This window comes from Thunnus maccoyii, chromosome 21, assembly GCF_910596095.1.
Source record: "Thunnus maccoyii chromosome 21, fThuMac1.1, whole genome shotgun sequence".
In the NCBI taxonomy this organism is placed as follows: Eukaryota; Metazoa; Chordata; class Actinopteri; order Scombriformes; family Scombridae; genus Thunnus; species Thunnus maccoyii.
Window position 1 is genome coordinate 12,857,370 of NC_056553.1, and position 20,640 is coordinate 12,878,009.

General features: G+C 42.6%; 1 protein-coding gene across 7 annotated transcripts in view; it reads right to left on the reverse strand.

The window, feature by feature from the left end:
- Positions 1–1,850: 1,850 nt before the first annotated feature.
- Positions 1,851–20,640, reverse strand: part of atp8a2 (ATPase phospholipid transporting 8A2) — a 50,602-nt gene continuing 31,812 nt past the window's right edge. For all 7 annotated transcript variants that reach the window (XM_042399279.1, XM_042399281.1, XM_042399278.1 and 4 more), the window contains 13 exons: positions 19,832–20,004; positions 14,675–14,858; positions 13,439–13,549; positions 11,809–11,883; positions 11,221–11,343; positions 10,684–10,762; positions 10,524–10,585; positions 9,952–10,008; positions 8,178–8,285; positions 6,246–6,334; positions 5,944–6,048; positions 2,975–3,066; positions 1,851–2,386 (listed from right to left, as the gene is read on the reverse strand). In XM_042399279.1, coding sequence (XP_042255213.1) covers positions 2,292–2,386; positions 2,975–3,066; positions 5,944–6,048; positions 6,246–6,334; positions 8,178–8,285; positions 9,952–10,008; positions 10,524–10,585; positions 10,684–10,762; positions 11,221–11,343; positions 11,809–11,883; positions 13,439–13,549; positions 14,675–14,858; positions 19,832–20,004 — 1,353 coding nt within the window. In that variant the 3' untranslated portion in view covers positions 1,851–2,291. The remainder of the gene's footprint in view (positions 2,387–2,974; positions 3,067–5,943; positions 6,049–6,245; positions 6,335–8,177; positions 8,286–9,951; positions 10,009–10,523; positions 10,586–10,683; positions 10,763–11,220; positions 11,344–11,808; positions 11,884–13,438; positions 13,550–14,674; positions 14,859–19,831; positions 20,005–20,640) is intronic.

Genomic DNA, 20,640 nt, shown 5'->3' on the forward strand with positions numbered 1-20,640 from the left:
CAGAAAGCAGTGTTTTGAGAGCTTCTTTTACCTTCGTCTGTCATAAATATACATGTTTTGTGCTTTTAAAGCCATGAAGGGAGATTTTTCTGTTGCCATGGCCCCTCCAGGTGAGTTATATTTACATACATACATGCTCAGAGACGAGGCTTGGTTCACAAAGCTGTGTGGTGAATGGGTTTGCACACAGAAGTGTCTCAAATTCTTAATCCCCTTGAAACACACACACATACTTAAGCTATTAGAAACACTTCTTATATACACACACACACTTACAGACAGCTCTACCACCCACGGTGGACAGAACGAATACCTGTCACATCACCCGAAACAATAAACCACAACAGTTGACAGTTAAAAACTATGACGACGTCTTTGAGCCTGTGGAGGTGCAGTGTTGGCAGGCTTCTCCAGAAACTCGGCTAATGTGGAAAGCGGAGCGGGCCATCAGGGAGTCACCGGGGATGAGCTGAGAAACTTAAATGGCTCTCTGGCTCCAGCTAGTCCGATGGATTCTCCATACTGGAGCAGCTGTAGTCGGGTTTGGGCTGGGACGCATCCAGGAAGGTGGGTGGGAAAGGGATCTCCAGTTGGACTCCAGCATCCAGGGACGGGAAGGGGGGGTATTAATCTGCTAATGGTCTGTCTACACCAACTCTCCTGAGCTCAGAAAGGGAGCGTGGGAGAGGTTTGATTCTGTTAATATATGAAACTATAAGTATTTCATGCACAAATCATCCCTTTTGATCTTTTTTCTACTCTATTTTCAGCACAAAACTCCCCCAAGTACTTTCACTGTTATTCAGAAAATGCATGAGTGCATGAGTAGAGAGCTTACAGTCAGGAGACAGAGACATTTGGTCAGGCCATGGATTGATTAGATTTAATGTTTAGGACTCGGATGGACAACCCCCCTCCCCTCCCGACCCTTCAGTCTTGCATTCCTGAACCAGAGTGTCCTCAACAGGAAGCACAAGGACAATAGACTCTACATTCAGACAAATCCCAGAGCCAGAAAAACACATGATCCACGCAAGTGTCTCAATCAGATCCCTTCTGTTCAGACGCCTATTAGCACTAGTTCAAGTAAAATATTCCTTCTAAGACGTAAATGAGTACAAAAACAGGCATTAATGAAAAAAGAAATTATAAACACATACACATGTCCACTTTAATAAAAAATAAAAAGAAAGAAACACTGTCCAGTAGAGAGTGGGAGTCCAACAGAACTGAAGGAGGAAGCTCTAATGCCAGGCTGCTGCTGCTGCTGCTTCTATGTCAGCTGACGATGCTAGACAGGTGGCATCAGGAATCACAGGAGCGGTCGGAATTAAAAACAAAAAAAAAAACTAAGTGGAATTTTTGTGCCACAGAGGAGGAGAGACGAGGAGGCTGCCAGATGGAGAGATAGGAAGGAAGGAATGACGGGAAAGAGAGAGATAAGCAAGAGGAGGGAGAGGAAGTAACGGCGGGGTGAGGAGGCGTTGCAGGGTGGTGGTCCAGTTTAGGGTGAGCGTCTTGCCTCAGTGACATCACTGTGATGTTTGGCAGTGAGGCTTGGTGCTGCAATGGGACGAGGTTTGGTGCAGGGGGTGCAGGGCTCCGGTGGTCCTTGGTCTATGCCTTTCTCCCTCCCTTTTTGAGGAATTCATCTGCGTCTGTGTGTGTGTGTGTGTGTGTGTGTGTGTTTATTTTGACGTCCCCTCCTCTCCGATGTCGGCATGTGATGACAGACTAGCTAAACCCACCTCACGAGAGGGAGATGAGACAGAACTGTGGAAGCTAACATACACACACAAACACGCGCAAACTGACACACACATGCACACAAACACAGGAGCGCCAAATGCGTGCAGACACACATGCACAGGCAGATACAGACGCACTGGAATGCACACACACACACACACGCACACACACACGTTAACGCACATTAACATGAACCAAACCCAGTCTGTGGGGTATACAGATATGAGAAGCAGTCTCTGAGTTTGACTTGTCATGTTTGTGCGTGGATATGATTGCTCATGCCTGTGCAGCTTGTGTGAGTTTGGAGAATGTTTATTCCGTATAGTCGGCCTGGTCCCTTCTCTCAAGTCAGTCCTCCATGCGCCAGCGACGGCCTCCACGCCTAACCGTGACCCCCACCCCTGTCCAGGGGTCAGGTCAGTGTTCCCGTAAGGCCACAGCAGGGGTCGGTCACCCGGCGTGAGGGTGTCACATAAGTCTGTCTCCGCTGTCACCTTGACAACCATTGCTACGGTGAGCTGAAGCCTTGGTCTGGGGCGGGGCTAGAGGCTGGGGCGTTGGCGGGTGGTGTCGTAGGAGCGCACCACCTGGGATTGGGACACCACGCCGTGCTCCTCCTGAGAGAAGGCATAACCATCTGCAGAGCGAGAGAAGAAGACAGATTTCAAATGTTAAACAGAAAAACAGAAAGTGCAGTTTACTTTACTTCACATTTTGTTGGCTGTGCTTTTACTTCCACCAGAAACTACAATCTAAATCTCTCCGCCAGAAAACAACAACAAAGACTGCAACTACTGAATCATAAGGGGTTTATTTTGCTGGTCACTCAGTGTGTGTGTTCTTAGCCAAATATTATGCAAATAATAGGACTCGGGTCCTCTTTTATCAGTTTTATCAGTACTCTATCAGTACTCTATCAGTAGAGTTGCTTTTTGGTTCAAATTGCTCCATGTTTGGTTTAACAGATATGTAAAACAGACCATAACTTATTGTTCTCCTCTTCTGCATACTTAGTTTATAATGAAAAAACATGTATGTATGTGTGTTTTTAAGACACAAGAAATGTAATAAGAGTGAAGTGAGACAAACACAATTCTCTTTTCCACTTAGAGGTTACTGAAGCCACTGAGAATGGTCGACAATATTTGAACTTAAATTACAGCCAGGTACCAGCTATCAAACTTGGATAACGTTGAAGTATGTACGTTTAGAAAAAGATACTCACGTGACACAGTCTGCTGCACCGAGTTCGAGCGTCCTACACTTGAAGGCGTTTTCCTAAAGACTCTTGTCAGCAGATGGGCTCGTTCGTTTAGACTGCAGGAAAAGGAAAGACAGAACAATTACTCCAGTAGTGTCACATAAACACTCAGTTATAAAGTAGGTAATTAAAGAGAATTTTCACTACTTGCACTACGACACAGCACCATTACTAGCTACTGTGAAATATTTCTTAAATCAGAATCCTCAGTGCCTTTATATTTCTTTATGCTCTCAGCTCCAACCAGCGGGAGGTCTAACAACTTTTAAGACACTCCTCCTATCCTGAAGGATACGAGCCAGAATTAAATTTCTTCTTCGGGGATCAACACTTATCAATAGACTAACAAAATCTGAGCGGTTTTAAAACCCAGAGGTGGGTAGGAGGTAGATCTGAGTGCTTCTGACATTTAATTTAACCCAACAGTAAGTCATAAACTTGCCGCAGGGTAAGAGGACATCCACAGTAAACTATTCCTCACCACCCCCCCACTCTTCACTCCTCTCCTCTCTTCTCCCCCTTTCCAAGAAGAAGACTGGATCCTCTGTTCTGAGACCACACGCCGTCACGGCTCCTCTCCTCCCGTGACCAAAAATAACTAAGGCCTTTCCAGATATTGCACACAAATGCACGCATGCACACATACTTCTTCAGTTCATATCCGTCTCTCCAGTCTCATCACCATCATTGCAGCTATTAAAGCCATAGGTGTTGGGTGTAAATGTACTGCACTAGCAATTTTATTTGAAAAGATATATTTTCGACATTTATCTGCCAATGGAGCATTAAATTCACACAAGAGGGGTTTCCCTGGCGCTTGCTCAGTGGCTCTGATATGATGATCAACAGAGTAGTTATGGACTAGAGCCACCCTCCTCAAGGACAGAAAATTGGAGCAAGTAGTTAGGAAATTTTGAAATTACTGTAAGTAACTGTTTGGAAACTTCACTGAAGTGTTTGTCAAAAAAAGGGGAAAAAAATCAAGGGCTCTGAACTTTGCTTAAGGAGTCTTTGGCCAAAGAAAATGATGTCTGTTAGATAGATGACAGTGCCGAGTGAATGATAAAAGACTAAATGGTGGTTGGACAAATAAATGAAAGTCTGACGGATCAATACGACTCAACTTGTCCTTTCCCTTGCTGTGATGTTTCTGTCAGGCCTCCTTCTGGATTCAAAATGGCCCAAAGATGTGCTCCGTTTGAACTCTTCCCCCGAGACTCTCCTGTACTCTACCTTTCCAATCCTTTCCCATGCCTACACCAGGACCTCCCCAGGAACTACAAACACAGATGTGCTCTTTTCCATTTTGCTCCATTGCCTCTCTGCCCACCCCTACTCTACTCCTCTTATTCCAAATGGAGAGGACTCAAGGATCCAGTCCTGCTTCCCTGGCTTTATATGCAGGGTGAGTCCAGGACGGGGCCCTGCGTAAGGTTCGGGAGGAGTGGTGTGGTAACTCAGCCTTCCCTTTCCAACCTGAAAACATACCTCAGACTTCTCTCCTTTCAAGAACCAAACTGCTCTAAGAAAGCAGCTTGTCATGGTAACTGACTCAAATCTATTTTTTTAGGCATTATAGAGCATCATACAACTCTTTATAATCCTGACTAGAAAAAAGTGATGGAGTTAGTACTCAAACCCATTATCAAATTAAAAGTAGCACTACCATAGTGCAAAAATACTTTGTTACAAGTAAATCCTGCATTCAAAAAATGTACTTAACTAAAAGTAAGAAGTTTAATCACAAAATTATACATAAAGCATCAAAATTAAAATAACAAAATGCAGAATAGACCCTTTCAGTATGTTTAATTCTTATATAAATTATATTATCAGATTATTTTAACTGATGTATTCATGTATAAGCAGCTTTTTAATGTAGTAACTGGTTGAGGTGGGGTTAATTTGAACTACTTTATCTGCTGTTGGGTAGTTAAATATATAAAAACTATGACATTTTATTCGTCGATCAAATGTTTTGTATCTGAGAACCTGATCTGAGTAAAAAGTGCAAAAGTACCCTCTGAAACGTAGGCCATACATACATATAATTAAAGTACAAGTACCTCAAAATTATTCTTAAGTACAGTATTTGAGTAAACGTACATGGCTGCTTTCCACCACTGCTGGTAAGTGTTCAAACCACTACAATCCTAATTACATACAGCATCTATAAATAAAACAGATTTCTCCCAAAACTAAACAACGTGATCAGTTCTAACACATCTTTAGTGACACCACACACACAAGGCTAAATCACAGCGATTGAAACTACAGACTACAGTAAACACACCAGGTCTGTGCAGCAGTTCATATTGATCCACCTATGAAGAATTCCAAAGATGGAGAAATTTATGGACATAGAAAAAGAAAAATGGCATGTAAAAAATTATACTGAAAACAAAGGAGAATGTGTAATAAGGGAGAGATAGAGACATGTCAACTCAGTTAAAAGGAAAACAAGTGAAGGCCACTCCAAATCAGCTTGCAGGTCATTTGAGGTCAGTTCACACAGTGGGAGAGGTCAAACCCAGTAACTACCTCTGTGCGCACGTGACAGCTCTGGCTCTATGGGACCTCAGCCTTGGCTTCGGCCCTGTGGACAGTGCCACCGGGGGAGTCAGACATGTCATTTTTCACACATACAGAAACATGATAATATAAATAATGATTGTCTCTTAACTAACTGTATGAGTAGCGCTACTAGAATGAACCTTGTATAAAATCATCCTGTAACAAAGCTTTCAGAACACATATTTGTGTCATATGTGGCTACAGTATTTGACTGATGAGGTAGGAACCGTATAAGAAAAATAAATGCAATGGAAGTAAAAAAACTAATAAAAATCAATAGAATAATCCGATTGTTGACACAAATAAAAAAACTGGTTGCAGATGAGACCCTATGTTGATTTGCAGTGTGCTGTACATACCTGCGGCCGCTGGCATCCCTAAGTACAGCTGCCCCTGGGTCGACGGCTCGCGCCTCCAACTCCTGCACCTCCTCCAAGAGAGACTTCCTCACAGTGCGACGTGTGCTGCAAAGCAGAAATAAGCTCATCAGACACATAAAGGAAAGTTTGAGTGTTTTAGTTCGCAGACACATGTGATTCATAATGTAAAGTGTGCTTAAGTGTTGACACAGACTCAATATGGGTTATGTAAACGCTTCGGTTAAGTTAAATAGTCTCTGTATGGATTTCCCATGTATTTATATTAAATGTGTTTTACTTACGCTGTCCAAGCAAAGTCTTTGAGTAAACATGCAGTAGGCACCAGGACCAGGCCCAGCCAGAAGTGCCAGCACTGCATCACACTGCCAGCCTGCAATGACAACACACAGGCTCCATTTATTTTGCTCGTATATAAATTCAGATTGAGTATTAAGTCATTTTTCTCTGCAGTGAGCACAGAGAAACACATGTGGCGAAGGCAGAGAGAAATTTGAGACAAGGCACACTGAAAGCCATATACAGCATAAAAAAAAAAAAATTCAGAGTTGGCCGAAGTTGAAAATCCCTAATGTTAGCCAAACATATTTAACAGCTTTCTCACACCCCGTATCTAAACCACAAACTGGATTTAACACAGTATTCCCATAACTGAAATACAATGCTCCTGTGATGCTAAAAGACGAAAATGCTGGTGACTAACCACAGATCCCCCCTACCTGTCCCTGCAGCCTGGCTCACTGACCTATGACCCTCATCCTCAGTCTGTCTTCAGGGATTAATCATGCATCTAACCACCGCCTGTCTGTCTGTCTGTCTTACCTCTTACTCCCACACATCTCTTTCTCCTGTGGTTCCCTCCAATCTTACTCTTTCACAACTTCCTTTCATTATGCGACTGTATCTTCTGTTACTTGTCTTCGCCTGTTACTGTAAATCCCTCCAATTTTGCCTTTATTACCCAACATGTCCCCTTTGGTTATCTTTAGTGTTTCACAAGCCTGAGGCTTAGTCTCTAGGCGTGAACTTTAAAGTCAATAGGCACAAACACTTCATGCACTGTGACGTCCCTAACTTCAATTTTATTGCCTGTATCATGTGTTTCCTGTGTCCCGTGCTTGGATCCAGAGATATAGAGACAATTTGGCTCCCAGAGGGAGAGGCAAAAAGGAAAATTAATTGGAAAACCATTAGGAAATATCCTCTGCAGCAGCTGGAATCACAACCAAGGCACACACAATCCAATTGGATCCACACATCCACTACGTTTGTCTCTGTGACAAAAACCTACATGCAGAGGCACACAGTTCATTTTTACAGGGCTGGACATGCAGTATATCACATGGTCTTTATACACTGTGAGGATGAAGGCATGCTAAATGATTTTCTCCACTTTGTCATAATCATAAAAACAGACTGTTGGTCGCCACCACCCTACTATCAACACAAATCATACATAGCTGGACACACATAGCACATTATTTTCACAAACTTACACACAGTTATTCTGAGCAAGAATCTACAACTCTTTTCCATCCCCTGTCCCCCATGGACAGATGGAAATATAGATAGCGGGAGCAGAGGAAATAAGAGAGGTAATAGGGTAGTTAGGGGGGGACGATGGTGGGATGGGGGTGCCGGTTGAGTGTCTCTGACCATTCCCCAGTTAGACTGAGCAGCTGCAGAGATATTTGACCGCATTCCTGATTTCTGACACAAATTGAATTAATGGGCTGAGGGGAGTTGAGACGGCCCTATTCCTTTCCCCTCCCGAGACTCTCTACCCACTCAGTGGGGCACCCCAGCTCCACCCTCTCTTTATCCGTAAACTCTAAAATGAGTCTCTCAATCAAGGAGTCCCCACGTACACTCTCCTCACCCCCACCAGACCCTAATCACCACCGGCAGCAGCCCACCCTCTTGAGTCAACACCTCCACAGAGGGCAGTAAAAGACCGGGGCTCGGGTGACACGCAGCAGGTGCGGGAAGCCTGGTGAGAGGGGCTGCCGGGGCATAAATCTCCCCCCAGGGCTCCAGCAGTGCCGACGTGGAACACCCAAGAGGTGAGTCTCATAGGCGCCATGTATTGGCAACCAAGAAGGGAGGGGCAGGTGATGGAGGTTACAGAAAAGAGATGTAGAAGGAAGGGCTATTTTAACCCCCTTTACCCCCTGTTACTGAAATGACTGACACATGTTTACGGTGAGGTGACTTGCCTGGCCCAGCATGTCGGGGGCGATGGGGATGGTGGGCCAGATGGCGGAGTAGACAGCGAAGAAGACCATCCAGAGAACCATGCTTCCCCATACTGCCAGGTGGGAAAACTAAAACAGAGATGGACAGAAGGAATGAGGAACAAGGAGGAGGGGGGTGGAGATAAAGTAGAGAGCCAAGAGAGGGAGTTCAGTGGAGGATGGAGATTAAGAGACAAAAAAGAGAGACAGCATGAGGTCAAATAGCTTACATACAGCTCATCCGAATATAGACAACCTTTCCCTCCCTCCTTCCCCTGTCTTCGTCCCTCTTTCTGTGATCCGCTGTAAGGGGACACTGTGTGAATTCCAGTGGGACCCTGCTTCATTACTGTCTGGCTGTTGTGTGGACAGCTGAATGGACAAAGGTGTCAGCGCCCTTCTGTCCATCCTGCCAATCTCTGTCTCTCCCTTTCCAACAGTAGCCAAAATCATGTCGCCATCACGTCATCATCATATCTGAGCTACTGTTATCTTAACTCTACATCCAACTCTTGCTTACGTTCTCCCGGCACGCAAGTTGGAACTTAATGCTCTCTCAGATTCTTAGTTTTGTTTATTTATCCTTTGTTCAGATATTTACTTGTTTAAATCATCATTTTGTATTTTACTGAGGCAAAGTTTATGAACAATTGTTCAAGGTTTGCCTGCATACACTGCATTCAACTAATATTATGAGTTCTTTTTCTTATCAAGAAGACATCTGGTATGTATCTATTCTCTGGCAGATTGTGACAGTGAGCAGCAGGATTTTCATAAATGCTAACATTAACAGTGTGAACGAGGCTTCATTGCTTTTTCTTGTGCTGGCTGTTGATAGTCTGGGACACAGGTCATTTCTCAATAACCACAAGAGCCAACATTGTGTAGTCTGGGTTTGAGCATTATTACTGCTAGCGGGTGCCATTTCTCCCTGGAATTCCATGCAGCAGCCAGAGCTGACAGATGTTGTGGCATGTAGTAATAAAAGTTAGAGTTGGAAACATGAGGACGAATTCCACATACAAATTTACCTTTAAAAAGTAAGCAGTTTGTTCTTTATTAAATTCTCAGTAGTAACAAAGTTAATATACTGAATAAGTTACCATGACATTGTGCTGCCCGTATCCTCGACTGTATGTAAATGAGAAACCTGAAATTCATAACAATAGCCTGTATACATTTCAACTTTTGACACTAGCCATGTAAATGAGTGAAAAATACATTTCTCATGACTTGAATTTAACACTCTTTGAAAGGAATGAGGACATCTGGTCTCCAAGTTAACTATCTTAAATTAAATCTGTTTCGCTCTTCTATTTCTGTGTTTACTATTCTTCTAACAGATGGTAATCTCCCCATTTTCCTCCTTTGTCTGAGCAGTGATGACGTCCATTCACTCATTTCAACTTCTTTCATTTCATTAATTTAATCAACATTTGGACATTTTTCAAAGTCCTTTTGTCAGTGGATATGTTTGAAATATTGGGAGCTATGGAAAAAAAACAAAAAACAGCCACAAGTGAACTGGTTGGACAAAGAGGTGCAAGCAACTGCAGTTTGAGAAACCTCAAACCTTCGCCGCGAGATCAAGGTAAACCACATCTTTTCCCATGCCTTCCCTGACTGTGAAGCATTTAGACTAGGTTATGAGAAAACCTCACTGAGTGAGACTCCTCCCCCCCCTCTTTATTTATCAACGGTTGAGTAAAATACAGGACATGTGGTGTGAAGTATTCGAGTGTGTTAATGTTCCTACCCTGGTCCAAGCGGTGGTCTCCATTCCAGCTTTCAGACATACTGTAACTACCACATACTACACACACACACACACACACACACACACACACACACACACAGGGGAGTGGGAGGGCAAATAAAAAAACAAAACAGAGAAACCGGATTAGTTCACTGGCGACTGTGGAGATAATAAACATTAATGTTATATAGTAAACTCAGCAATGTCTACTAAAATACCCCGGACCCCCACACAGCCTCCTGTAGTCTACACAAACACACATACCACAACAAATAAACACCAGTGATATTCACTTGAAATTTGGGGAGTAAAATGATAGCGAGAGTGTGAGATGGAGAAGTGAATAAAGAGAAGAGATGGATGAGTGTGGGGAGGAGACAGCCCGGCTAGACGAGACTAGATTGACTGGAGACCCTTGACAGCTCTGAGTAAGCAACACAGTGCTGGTGTGTACACAAATACTGTGCATATTCGAAAAATGCACATGACTGCATGCCAAAAGACACAAAAATAAAAACATGATACAAAAAAAACACACCCACACATATAGGAAATAAAAGTAAGATGCTTACTGTGTAGACCATATTTCCAACAAATAGGTAGTCATTTCCCTGACCATTACTGAAGGGAGAGTCTGTGGAGAGCACACACAAACACACAGATGCCTCATGACAAAGTCTTAACCACCAGAATTAGCTGAATGTAGAGGAGGTGCTCAGGCAAGTCACTCACCGTGCTCTAACATTTTGAGCGGAAACCAAAAGAGAATAATTGAGTGAATCAGTGCGTTGATACAGTGGCCCCAAAACACCTGAAAAGGAGAGAAGTAGAGAGAAAAGAGTGGAAACAAGTCAGTGCAAACTAAAGCCAAAGCACACATATATGCCCCCACACTCATAAAAACATACAAAAACAGCAATTCCTCACAGTAACACACAACTTTTACTGTGTTCCTGCCATCAAAAGTGCCCTCCTGTACACACACATTTACGCACACTCGTACACATACACAGTAGGTTGGGTTGCTGCTGTACCCTCTAAAATGAAAGACTTCCTTATTCTGGCCTTATGAATCTCATTAGGGTTGCCATGGAAATATCCAAGTCTCCATGCCACTCGTGTTTACTTGCTGGCGCACCAAACAAACAGCAGGCATCACTCGTCAATCCCACAGACAAGGCATTACAAGTCAAATGCAGAGTGAAGAAATGACAGATTTAGCTTTAACTTTAGATGCAGCTCATGGTTTGTGTGTGTGCGAGCATGTACCTTTGTGTTGAAGCCCTCGGCATTTTGGGTGATTCGGTAGAGCTGTGGGAAACGGAGCATATTCTGCTGGCTGCACGGCCGGTCGAATATCCCCAGAGTGAATGGAGGCAGTGCAGTAAATATCTGGATTGCACATGTAAACACACACATACAGCAATTAAAAACCCACAGAACACTGTGCATACATAAACATATATATATATATATATATATATATATTTTTTTTTTACTGACATAGCTGGACAAGCAGTGTTCACATCAGACTGACATCACTAAAAGGAAATCCATAACTTTTTAAAACTGGGGAGCTTGAAGGCATTAGAAACCAGATGTAGAAGCATACACAGCAGTCGCCAAAACACAGAAGACACTCTCACACAGAAACGCACGCATACAAACGTCTCTGGCACGCAAAGAGAGCGGTGATAAGAAGACGAAGTAGAGTGAGATTGATTGACAGATAGGTAGAGAGCAAGAGACGGCACTTGACATCCAGGAGAACAGGGAGGGGTGGTAAGATTGAGGGAGAGAGTGGAGACATGGAAAAAGAGGGAGACAGTTCGAGAGGGAGCGAGGGCGGATACTCACCACGTTGTAGAGGCCTATACACCAGCGCTCAAAAAGGATCTGGCCAGAGAACCCGTTCACAAAGGCAAACCAGAGCTGGAACACAAAGAGAGGGATGAGAGGGGATGAGAGGAACATTAGTGGAGGGTAAAGCTGCCTTAGGGAGGTACTGATAGTGGAAGCAGCAGGGAGAGATGGCCAAATTTTTACTGGCGTTCACAAGTGATATGGACACATGACTTAAATTAACTTGAGCCAAAAAAAAAATCCAGAGAACTGTTGGTCACTTGTTGTCACTTTTAGAGAAAACATTTTGTTCATAAGTTAAGATTCAGCTACCTGAATGAGGGTCTACTTCAGTTTACAAGACTTAAGACTTCTTTATGTGAAAAATCCTACTTTAATTATTTTACAGTACAGGAAGAGAGCAACTGAGCTTTCAGATATTCTCACAGATGCATGAAGGTTAACGGGAAACTCATTTTCAACATTTTCACCCTTTGGTAAAGACACCTTGAATAAAAAGAAACAAATAAAATCTCTAATCAAATATGATGTGGTCATAAGTTCGAGAGCTAATAACAATACACTGGTGAAAGATGGAGGCAGAAAAGAGATGGTGGTTCTCATTCATCAGTACAGTAATTATTCCACAGCATATATTGATTTTTAAATATAAAATGTGCTAGCAGAGTCGTTACACTTCCTGTAGCTCTGTGCTTGTTGGCACTCAGGAAGCATTCCAAACTCAGGTTGTGGCTGGTGCTGAAACCACTCTCAGACTTTATGGAAGTTAATTTACCAAAATACAGTGTCTAAATGTGACTCTGGACCAGGGTAAACCTCCATTACACACACACAGACACACACACACACATACACACACAGACACACACACACAGAGAGCAGACACAATCTGATCTGAGAGCAGATAGAGAAAATGTTTGGGGCCGCTGATGGGTGTTGTAGCATTCCTGGGGCATATAGTGGAGCAAACAGCCTAGGGGTGAGGTCAGATACACAAAAACACACAAACCCATCCCCCTTATTCTGTCTCCACTAAGTGGACAGAGACAGTCTCTAACCTTTGGCCTAGAGCACTCTGCAGGGAGCCAATCATGTGAGATAATCATGGAAACTCTCACACACACAGGGACAGAGTGGTGGTGTGAGCAGGACAGTAGGCTACAGGCAGTGGCTCTCATGAGGACCTGCACCTGCTGGCATCCTTAATGTCAGACAGAGGGTGATGGTTGGGGGGGGGGGGGGGGAAAGAGGGGTGTGGAGCACAGCTGACAAATACTCCTCATAACAGGCAGGCCAGGGCTGCAGTGTGCCCCCTCATCTCACACACAGACACACACACACACACACACACACACACGCACACACATTCACAAAGCTGTCGACCCTTGGAGCCAAGGTCTCATCACTGCTGATCTAAACACACTTTTTTCTGTGCGTGTGTGTGTGCAATAAAGACAGAAAGCAGACACCAGAAGGGCACCTCGTCCATCACTGTCAGCCATGTCGACAAACAGCTGCAAAACGTCTCTGTTAATGTAACTGTGTGTGTATGTGTGTGTGTGTGTGTGTGTGTGTGTGTGTGTGTGTGTGTGTGTGTGTTAAACAGAGATGGTGAGGCGCCTACCTCTATTATGTAGAGGACCACATTCTTATAGAAACAGTAGAGGATGCACTTGGTGACACGGTTGTAGCTCCACGCCCCGTGGACCAGTAGCAGCTTCTCTAGGTAGGAGAACTGCCAATAGGAGACATAAAGAGGGGTTAGAGAAATATTCACATAATCAGAGAAAAGGCAAAGAACAGCAAGGATATCAAGAATGTGACTGGAAAAAGGGAAAGTTGAGGAAAGAGGAGGCTCACTGATAGAGAAGTTGTGCAAGATGCCTGAGGGCTAAAAGATAAACAACTCAAACAGAGAAAGTGACACAGTATGTAAAACAGAGACAGAAAAGACTAGACTATGTAATCAGGAAATTCCTTTGAATTTCATTTTTATCCTGTTCACATAATTTTCTTGTAGTTGTAATTCTGAGCCACACAGATGATGGAAATAAGGACTGCAGCTAACAATTCATCCATTTTCAATCCATTTTTAATTAATCTGTCTTTTTTTTTTTTAAACAATTAATCAATAATTTGTTTTGTCTATTAAAAGTTATAAAATAGTGAAACATGTCCCATAAAAAATTCATAGAGCCTATAGTGACATTTTGAAATTGGTTTGTGCAACAGATCAGAATCTAAACACATTTAATTTACTGTTATTATATAAAACAAAGAAAAGCTGCAAATTCTCATATTTAAGAAGCTGAAAACAGAATGTTTGGCATTTTTCATTGATTAATGACTTGATTGTTTTCTGTATATTATCAACAAAACAATTAATGGGGAACTATGAGCTGTTCTTGATGGAGGTCAATTTAAATTGAATTGACAAATATTTAAATTTTGAAAATGACCTGGTATAAAATGACCATTTATTCAATAGTTTGTATAAAACTGAAAATGAACAAAATAAAAACAGAAAAAGGGGATTTTCCAAATTTTGCTTGGAGACTTTCTTTCACTCCAAGCATACAAACATTTGCTAAAAGCTGTGTGTTTGTACTGATACTTGAGAGACCGCTGTAAGTAAATTCTCCCTTTAGTTGTCCCCCCGCAGGGAGGTCAAAGATCAAAATCAACTGAACAGTGAACAGGTTTGGATTCAGTATCTTGCCTAAAGACACATAAACAGGGTAGACAACCAGACTGGGATCCATTATCTACATATGCCTCTAAAGCCTGTAACATATTTGTAAGACCGTAGCCATGCATATGAAAGAATGCGTTCTGTCTCACAACGTTGCCTGCACCCCACCTGTGCTATGGAGTAGTCAGAGGAGTTGGTGGCTTGCATGCCCTCGTTGCCGCTGATTCCCACTCCGACGTGCGCCGTCTGAATCATGCCCACATCGTTCGCACCATCGCCTATCGCCAGCGTGATGGCTTTCACGTGTTTCTTCACCATATCCACGATCTCTGACTTCTGCAGCGGAGACACTCTGTAGAAAGAGAAGAGATAGATAGTTATGGCTGGTTGATATTAAGTGTATACAGCTGTCTGTACTTGAGGAAAATCAGAGGTGGAGAAGAGAGGGGAAGATAAAAGAGTGCCGTGACAGAGAAAGAAATACATTTGGAGACAGAATAAAGCCTGGGAAAAAATAAGAGTGGGAAACAGTTGAAAGGGAAAAATAAAGAGATGGATGCAGAGCTGGCTGAAACACACACACACACACACACACACACACACACTGCAGGGCTCTGTTTACTGCTCTTCACTGGGTATTAGGAAACAATGATTCACTGTTCTACTAATAAGACTCTGGGTAGCTCATGCTTGATGTGTTTATATACGTGTGGGTTCGTGCATGACTGCATATATCTGAGTGTGTGTGTGTGTGTGTGTGTGTTCAGGGAGCTTCCAGTGGTACCCCACCCTCTTGACCTGTATCACTGATCCCCTCTCTATAACCGGTTCTGTCTCTTCACTGACAATGAAGGACCCAGGGAGGCTCGATTACAGATGCTTCCCTCGGGGCCCGCTGCATTTGCTGAAGTACTATGGATATTTGTGCATTTTATGGGGCCATGTGTTGAATCTGTGAACAAGTGAAACCAAAGGATGAGATGACCGGCAGCCACTATCCTCACACACTGGGGTTTTGGTTGTAATTTTTCCATCAATCCTTCACTTCTGCCCTCATCTGCAATGGAGAGAAACTGTAGAAGCGTTAAATTAGTGGGGGCTGAAAGTAAAAAAGAAAAAATCCAGTGGGGAGGCTGGTAGAAGAAGGTGCCACTCATCTTGTTCTTGGTCTTTAAAATGCTAATTCAAAGATCAAGGCATTTTTACAGTAAACTATTAGGGACTATTTTCTTCAGTAGTTTCAACGTCAATCTCATCACAAGGTCCATGTAGTAGCTATTCTGGAGCTTTCAACAAGCGTTTCTTTTTTTCCTCAGCCACTGGCGTTCAAACAATCTGTTTTTCATGTGAATTTGTTTACTAGATTTTTATTTGTATAGTCCAAAGTTTCAGCTCTGGATAATAGCTCATTTTAGAGAGATATCAGGGAGTAATCAAGCTTGATTGGTAGGAATGTAATCAAGCTGTGGTTCTGTGAGAGAAATCCCAGCACCACACACTGTGAGACACTGTGTTACTGGGGTTGAATTGTCTTTATCTCTGTTTTCAAAACATGCTTTATATGAGGAGGCGTTCCTACTGCCTGTCGTTCACATGCGCACAAGCTTTAGTGAGTCTTGTTCTTACTGCCTGCAACCTGTACAGTGAAAACAAATATGTCTACAAAAGAGGGGACATGGGAGAAAGCTGATACTGATGCTGGGATTAAACTTGTATAACAAAGCGTGTTATATTTCCCACAGTACAGGACTTGCAACTGTAGTGGCTTATGTGTATTATGAGTGACAAAAACTGCTAGTGGCAAGTGTTTTCGTTACAATTTACAGTATACTAAGTTTGGAAGTTTGGGTTTTACTTTAAATTCATACATTTGAACATCATTTGGAGGTATGGTAGGGGCTACAGGAGGAGGGGCGGGGGTATTTTTCTTCAAAGTCAGCTACTGTAGCTTTAACAGTTAACTATCAGGTATCAGAAAGTAGATATTCAACAATGTGCCACTTGCCTACTGGCTACTTATGAGATTAACCACAATCCCAATATTAAATATTTATATTACATTTCCCTGATTATAATAATTACCTGAACCGCAGCGATGTATTAGCCGATAGCAATTTGAGTATCAACTCTGAAATATTCGTTTTAAGTGCGGCCAATACTTCAAACAGTTCTTTGAAAAAGGCGGAGTCACATTCACAATGATTATTGCTGTTTCTGTGTCAAGTACAGCTCTCGCTTCTGAAATGCAGTATTAGCATGTTTGTCAAAGCTTTGATAATAATATAACATAAAATCACGTGTCGCTGCAGGAGCCATCACATGTATGCGGAATGCAATATCATAATTTTGATGACGATATGATAAAAGGAAATCATGAGCAGATGTATGATCCTTCATACACACACACACACACACACACACACACACACACATCCGGCTGGAAACCCACGGGTCATAAAGATGGTCTATCTTCTGTGAATATATAAGTAGGATCATGTCCCGGTCAAGCTGAAATCACACAGCTGGGTGGTCTGCTTAGTATTCGTACACAGGCGGGTGCAAAAACACACAAATTTACACACATGCACCAACACACACACACACACACACACACATCTCCTGCCCCACACTGCACACTGTGGGATATTTGCAGGGGAAAACCTCAGAGAGTCTTGGCCTCTGTAGTCGTCGCTGAAGGATGGGATCAACCTCTGCTCTTTGTTTTTCCTGTTTCTGTGTCTGAAGTGTATGTCTCTCGGCTTCTGACCACAAATCTCTCTTTATCTCTCTCTCTGTCTCGCTCTACCTTTCCTCTAAACACTGCTAACAGTGTCTGGCGTTGGGGAGATGAAAGGCTCCCAGTGCTCTTCACGGTGGAACTCGGCAGAAAATAAGCAGCCGCTAAGTCCTCCTATAAACAAACGCGCAGTGAAGTCAGGAACCCATGCATACGGGTGCAACCGACTCTGCATCCCCTGAGACACACACACACACACACACACACACACACCACACACATTCCCAAACTGTGAACCCTCACACACATAACGTGGGTGAGACATAATCTCACCAACACCTCTATACTTTAAAGCCAAAGCTATAGCTCGTTATACACAGGCACCTTATTAATGATATTGCGGTGAGGGTGCACTTACGCTCACAACAGGAATCACCTACAGTAGTGGTTTTCAACATGGGGTTTGAGACCCCCCAAGAGGTTGCAAGATAAATCATCAGGATAGGAAAAAAATGCTACAAAACAATGTTTATTTGGACTTAAGTTTCATCTCATCAGACGTTATAATTATTCAAATTAAATAGTGCATGCAGCTCAGCTGAACTGAAACGAACTGCTCCATTCACATAAATATAAACTTTGATGAGACATTGATTTGTGTTAAGGGGTCACAAGCCTAAAAGGTTAGGAACCACTGACTGAGTTTCAGTACCCAATACCAGAGCAACACTTCATTTGATACCTTGCTAAATAAATAAATATAAAAATGTTTTCAACTAGAAACCTTTTGTTTTCATTTGACAAAAGAAGCCAAGGTTCTCAATTGTTAAATGTTGCATAAATGCATGCAGCCAAACAAAAACTTTTGCTAAATAAAATAAAGTCTAAAAATCTAAATTTTAATAAAATTTTGATTCATATCAGGAACTCTTAGTTGATAGTTGTTGACTGTTATGGATACATTTTGGTCTGCATAAAAAAAATAATTTAAGTTAGATACCCAGTTCTGTCCAAGGTAGGGAGGCAAAAGGAAGGAGGGATGAAAAGAGGGATAGAGAGAGAGAGAGAGAGAGGTGTACAGAGAGAGGGATGGAGTGACGGATAGTGTAAAGGAAGCTCGAGGCTGTTTGCAAGGCCTCGGAGACCTGAGTCCGGATATGGCCTGGATATGCAAGGGAGAGTCAATTACTTCCCTCCTGCCTGCACGCGCACACACAGAAACACACACACACACACACACGCTCGCTCACAGACAAAGGACGAGTGGAAACTCTTTTGTTAAACATCACAGCTGGTGCTGAGTGGAACATGACCAAAAAAGGGAACATGCAGTAAACATTCAATGAGCAGACTGCACTTTGTATGAATGGATATGTATAATGACAACGCTCCCTCTGTGTGTGTGTGTGTGTGTGTGTGTGTGTGTGTGTGCGTGCGTGTGTTGGTGCCCAGTCCAGGGGTACCAGCAGTAAGTGAGTCATGACTCTGACATTTCCATGCAGTGCAGTGTATTACATTACTCCTGCTGTGCAGTGCGACAGGCTTTTATCATCCTGATTCATTTACTGACCATGGGCAACCGACAACCTTTACAAACACACACACATGCCAGGTATTCAGACCTGCGCATACACACACACACACACACACACGCACACGCACACGCACACACACTGACACACTCTCTCTCTCTATCATGCGCATAGCAGAGTGAGAATTAATCTGTAATTAGTGAGATTCAATGGACCTTTTTTGTTTGCATTTTATCTTTAATAGGTGCCTGCAGTGTTTGATTTGCTGACTTTATTAAAAATGACAACCACTCTCACCCACTTTCCACTAACACTCTAGCTGGATTTATAGATAGATGTTTTGGAGGTCATTGGGATCTAATTAAAAGATGATGTGTAACGCGCCATCACAGCTCACACTCTCATCTTTACCTGAGGAAATGCTGTCATGTCCATGTAGAATAAAAGAAGTGGTAATGAGACAGCAGTGTGCAGGTATGTCATGGTGTTTTGTCGAGACTCGCACAATGGTCTTGTGTATTTATGTTTTAATAAAGGAGCTTGTCCTTTTCACAGATTAAAATTCCACACTTTCTTACAGGCTGATTTGTTTCAATTTTTTTGGTTGCCACGTGTGAACTCTGTCCACACTGTCAATTTCTATGTTGTTTCTGTGTGTTTTGGTAGGATTTTGTGAGTACTGAGAGGACGATTTAGAGTTTAAAAGTTAAACTATAATTTTAAAATAATACAATTATAATAACTGCATCATGGACAGTTTTTAATTAATAATAATTAATCATTTGCAACATTAAAACAACATTTTCATATTATTATACTTTGTGAATTCAGAATTTAATTATTTTCTAGGTGATCCACATTTGTGAAAGCACCCTATAAGTTTCCATAATTTTGCACGTTTGCGTGTGCATGGGGCATCCCTCGTAGATTTAGGGGTTAAGATGCTGATCATGAACTGCAACATCCCTGGTTTGAGCTTTCTAATAAATAAAATTCCCCATAAATATTATTGAAACATTTTTGTGTGTGCACGTTTCATGAATTAGTGTTCCCTACCGGCAGCAGATGACAGCCTTGCAGGACAATGCCAAGTCGAGGAAGGCCTGGCGGAGCTCGAAGGACAGGGCATATTTCAGCGTCTGGCCATCAATGATCAATGCCAGCTCATTTTCCTTCCTCAGAGAGTCGCCCAGGGATGAACAGTGAGCAGTCAGAGTGGCACGAGTAGCCTGCAAGTAGAAAGACACAGACTGTTTTTAAACCTTTTTTTTTTGTTAATTGAACATGCACTTTTTTCCCCCTTCAACACTTTGACAGGCGTTTACTGACAATCCGAAATCTCAAGCATTTCGTCTTCAGGTCAGCAATATACAAACATTAGTGGTATAAGAATTTATGAGGAATCCCTGTTGGCTTACAGTGAAAACCTAACCTCTAACCCTGAACCTCACCACTAATTGCCAACAATCTTAAATCCAAATCTGCACCTAACCAGTCATAACTCTAAATCTCACCCTGGAAGATTTAGGCAATCTGGCAGCAGCCCTTTCTAGTGACCGCATTTTCAGGTTTTAGGCTTTTGTGGGGATATTGCGGCCTCACAAAGTGGTGAAAATACAAATCGCACATCAAAACACACGTACAAATTTGTTGAAAGGTCAAAACCACCGTCGGCAAATGGAAGACATATGCTCCTGGTTTCACAAGATGCTTTCATCTGGGGGAAGAATTAATTAGCTTCTGTGTACACCAAACAATTAAGAACGCCAATATAAAGTTCACAGTTGTTGTAGACATTATCACAACACGCTGATGCTACAAGCTCCAGATGGTATATTGAACCATGGGATCATATCTTAGATCAC